The 3,835-nt window shown below is 35.1% G+C and overlaps 1 protein-coding gene across 1 annotated transcript; it reads left to right on the top strand.

Annotated features, from left to right (window-relative positions):
• Positions 1–1,271: 1,271 nt before the first annotated feature.
• Positions 1,272–3,574, top strand: LOC130988770 (tubulin alpha chain-like). The gene is made up of 3 exons (XM_057912728.1): positions 1,272–1,623; positions 2,090–2,695; positions 2,781–3,574. The coding sequence occupies exons 1-3, from the start codon at positions 1,531–1,533 to the stop codon at positions 3,432–3,434; spliced, it is 1,353 nt and encodes a 450-aa protein (XP_057768711.1). The 5' UTR covers positions 1,272–1,530; the 3' UTR covers positions 3,435–3,574.
• The last annotated feature ends 261 nt before the right edge of the window (positions 3,575–3,835 follow it).

The following is a 3,835-nucleotide window of genomic DNA, read 5'->3' as shown; positions in this document are numbered from 1 at the left end:
AATAATAATAATAATAATAACACAAAATACTTACTTAATAAAAATTATAATTTGTATTTATAAAATAATAAAAATAATATTAAATATGTATGTAAGTAGGAATCCTGAAAATGAGAAAAAAGAATACATAAAAAAATTTAAAGAATAAAAATTCTGAAAAGTTTCATTACTTTCTTGCTTTCAGGATTATTTTTATTTTTCATGTTTGATAAAAATTTAAACAAACACAAGAATTTAATATTTTGGAATATACTACTCCTTCCGTCCACGAAATAAACTCCTACCTGCCCTTAAATATTTGTCCACGAAATAAACTCCTACTTTGCTTTTTGGACAATTATACCCTTCCTTGCTTTTAAATTTACTACACTTTTATCTATTGGGCCCACTTTATTCCACCATTACTTATGTAATTAGTCTCCCCTAAACTAAACATTGTTGTTGTTATTATTATTATTATTATTATTATTATTATTATTATTATTATTATTATTATTATTATTATTATTATTATTATTATTATTATTATTATTATTATTATTATTATTATTATTATTATTGTTGTCGTTGTTGTTGTTGTTGTTGTTATTATTATTATTATTATTATTATTATTATTATCTTTATTATTCTTATTGTTGTTCTTGTTGTTGTTGTTGTTGTTATTATTATTATTATTATTATTATTATTATTATCCTTATTGTTATTATTATTATTATTATTATCTTTATTATTATTATCTTTATTATTATTATTCTTGTTATTATTATTATTATTATTATTATTATTATTATTATTATTATTATTATTATTATTATTATTATTCTTGTTGTTATTATTATTATTATTAACCTTATTATTTTTATTGTTGTTGTTGTTGTTGTTATTATTATTATTATTATTATTGTTGTTGTTGTTATTATTATTTTTATTATTGTTATTATTGTTGTTATTGTTGTTGTTGTTATTATTATTATTATTATTATTATTATTATTATTATTATTATTATTATTATTATTATTCTTGTTGTTATTATTATTATTATTATTATCCTTATTTTTATTATCCTTATTATTTTTATGGTTATTGTTGTTGTTATTATTATTATTATTATTATCAAATTGCTAGTTAAAGATTAGTAAAAGTAATAATAATACATAAACACTACCCTTTTAGTCTTTTACATCACATTTACACCACCTTTTTCAGCTTTCTTAGTCTCCGTACCGCACCCCAAGTGAGAGTTTATTTCGTGGACGGAGGGAGTAGTTTAAATGGAAAAAACTACCCTGTCCCAAGAAAACGGAGCGGCGACGGACACCAACCGGCCGTTGGTTCTTTTTTTTAAAATAACCAACTCCCTGTCTCGGATCTCAGCTATATAATTCCGCTCTCTGCAGAGCCCCTTTCTTCACTCCAAAAATTTTAATCCAGAGACGTCTTCGTATACGCCTCTGGTTTTTCTCCCTCTTCTCTTCCCATTTTCAAATTTCCTTCAATTTCTAGTTCTTCTTCCCAAAACCTTCGAAAATGAGAGAGTGCATTTCAATCCACATCGGTCAGGCCGGTATTCAGGTCGGAAACGCCTGCTGGGAGCTCTACTGCCTAGAGCACGGGATTCAGGTTCGTCTTCATCTACTAGATCTGATGTTTTATTCACTTGCTCTCATCTTTGAGGATTTTGGTGCTGTTTGTCGAAAATGCCTCTTTGTGTAGTCAGATCCGATCTGGTTTTGTGCTCGCATATGTGACTGTTTTCTAAGATTTGTCTACATTGTCTATGTGTAATCTCATCAGATCTCTACACAATCCATTTCATCCTTGGTATGCGACGTAGTTATGTAATACTGTGATAGTTTTTCTTAAATCTCATTAGATCTAGGTATTTTCTTATATGTTCTTTGCTGGAAGTTACTGAAAATCGGAAGTGAGTCGGGGAACTATTGTTACTTCTCTATAATTTTATCAGATCTAATGAAAGTTGCAAAGTAGAAATTTCTAATGTCCTCAAACTTTTTTAGATAGTGTGGTTTTTGATGTGGGATTCGGTGTTCTGTGAGATCTAACTGTTGATTTACTTGAATTTCAGCCTGATGGGCAAATGCCTGGTGATGTGACCGTTGGCGGTGGTGATGATGCCTTCAACACGTTCTTCAGCGAGACCGGCGCTGGGAAACATGTGCCTCGTGCTGTCTTTGTGGATCTTGAGCCAACTGTGATCGATGAGGTGCGCACTGGCACATACCGTCAGCTGTTTCACCCGGAGCAACTTATCAGTGGCAAGGAAGATGCTGCCAACAACTTTGCCAGAGGCCATTACACCATTGGCAAAGAAATTGTTGATCTCTGCCTTGATAGGATCCGCAAGCTTGCAGATAACTGCACTGGGCTGCAGGGGTTCTTGGTTTTCCATGCTGTCGGTGGTGGTACTGGATCTGGGCTCGGATCTCTTCTACTTGAGAGGCTCTCGGTTGACTATGGTAAAAAGTCGAAGCTGGGTTTCACCATTTATCCTTCCCCTCAGGTTTCTACTGCTGTCGTTGAGCCCTACAACTCTGTGCTCTCCACTCATTCTCTTCTTGAGCACACTGATGTTGCTGTGCTGCTTGACAACGAAGCAATCTATGATATCTGCCGTAAATCACTTGATATTGAGAGGCCCACTTACACCAATCTCAATAGGCTCATTTCTCAGGTATAATAAGTCTTAGATATTTGGTGGTTAAGTGTTTGATACTTAAATGCATAGCGGTGAACATTTTTATCTCATTCAATTTCAGGTGATTTCTTCCTTGACTGCGTCTCTGAGGTTCGATGGTGCCTTGAACGTGGATGTGAATGAATTCCAGACCAACTTGGTTCCATACCCAAGGATCCACTTCATGCTTTCATCGTATGCCCCTGTGATCTCTGCTGAGAAAGCCTACCACGAGCAGCTCTCCGTTGCTGAAATCACCAACACTGCATTCGAGCCTTCATCCATGATGGTGAAGTGTGATCCTCGCCACGGGAAGTACATGGCCTGCTGCCTAATGTACAGGGGTGATGTTGTCCCCAAGGATGTGAATGCAGCTGTTGCCACAATCAAGACCAAGAGGACCATCCAGTTTGTTGACTGGTGCCCAACTGGTTTCAAGTGTGGTATCAACTACCAGCCACCAACTGTCGTCCCCGGTGGAGACCTGGCCAAGGTGCAGAGGGCCGTGTGCATGATTTCCAACTCAACTAGTGTTGCTGAGGTCTTCTCAAGGATTGATCATAAGTTCGACTTGATGTATGCCAAGCGTGCTTTTGTGCACTGGTATGTTGGTGAGGGTATGGAAGAAGGTGAGTTCTCCGAGGCGAGGGAGGATCTTGCTGCTCTTGAGAAAGATTACGAGGAAGTCGGGGCGGAGTCGGCTGAAGGAGATGATGATGAGAATGAGGAGTACTGAAGAAGCATCTATCATATGAACTCCCCTGTTGGTTTTTAAGTGTGTTTACACTGCGTCTGTTTGGTTTGTATGTCTTGAAATTTCTGCTGTTGTTTGTGTTAAACTATTTCCCTATTTTTCATTAAAGTTCTTCTCTACCAGTGTCGGCGTGCTTTACTCTTTGTTTAGTATTTAAGTTTTAAAGTTGGTGTCGTTATTATCTCATTATTGATATGAATAGGCCATAAGTTTTAGAGTTGGTGTTATCATCTAATTATTGATATGAATAGTGCTCGATCGCTAGTCTGTCTAAACAACTAGGATAATGTTTAATAATCCAGAAATTGACACATGAACCCTCAATAATGGGGCATGTAAAAGGGGTAATTGCCCCTAAATATATTACATTTCTTCATTTTCTG

Source organism: Salvia miltiorrhiza, chromosome 6, assembly GCF_028751815.1.
Source record: "Salvia miltiorrhiza cultivar Shanhuang (shh) chromosome 6, IMPLAD_Smil_shh, whole genome shotgun sequence".
Taxonomy (NCBI): Eukaryota; Viridiplantae; Streptophyta; class Magnoliopsida; order Lamiales; family Lamiaceae; genus Salvia; species Salvia miltiorrhiza.
Note: the sequence above shows the minus strand (reverse complement) of the source record. Positions and strands in the feature narration are given on the sequence as shown.

Excerpts from the sequence above, each read along its gene's own strand:
- LOC130988770 (XM_057912728.1), top strand. The coding sequence starts at position 1,531 with ATGAGAGAGTGCATTTCAATCCACATCGGTCAGGCCGGTATTCAGGTC. Across the intron at positions 1,624-2,089 it reads GCCTAGAGCACGGGATTCAG|CCTGATGGGCAAATGCCTGG; the intron begins GTTCGTCTTCAT and ends CTTGAATTTCAG. Across the intron at positions 2,696-2,780 it reads TCAATAGGCTCATTTCTCAG|GTGATTTCTTCCTTGACTGC; the intron begins GTATAATAAGTC and ends ATTCAATTTCAG.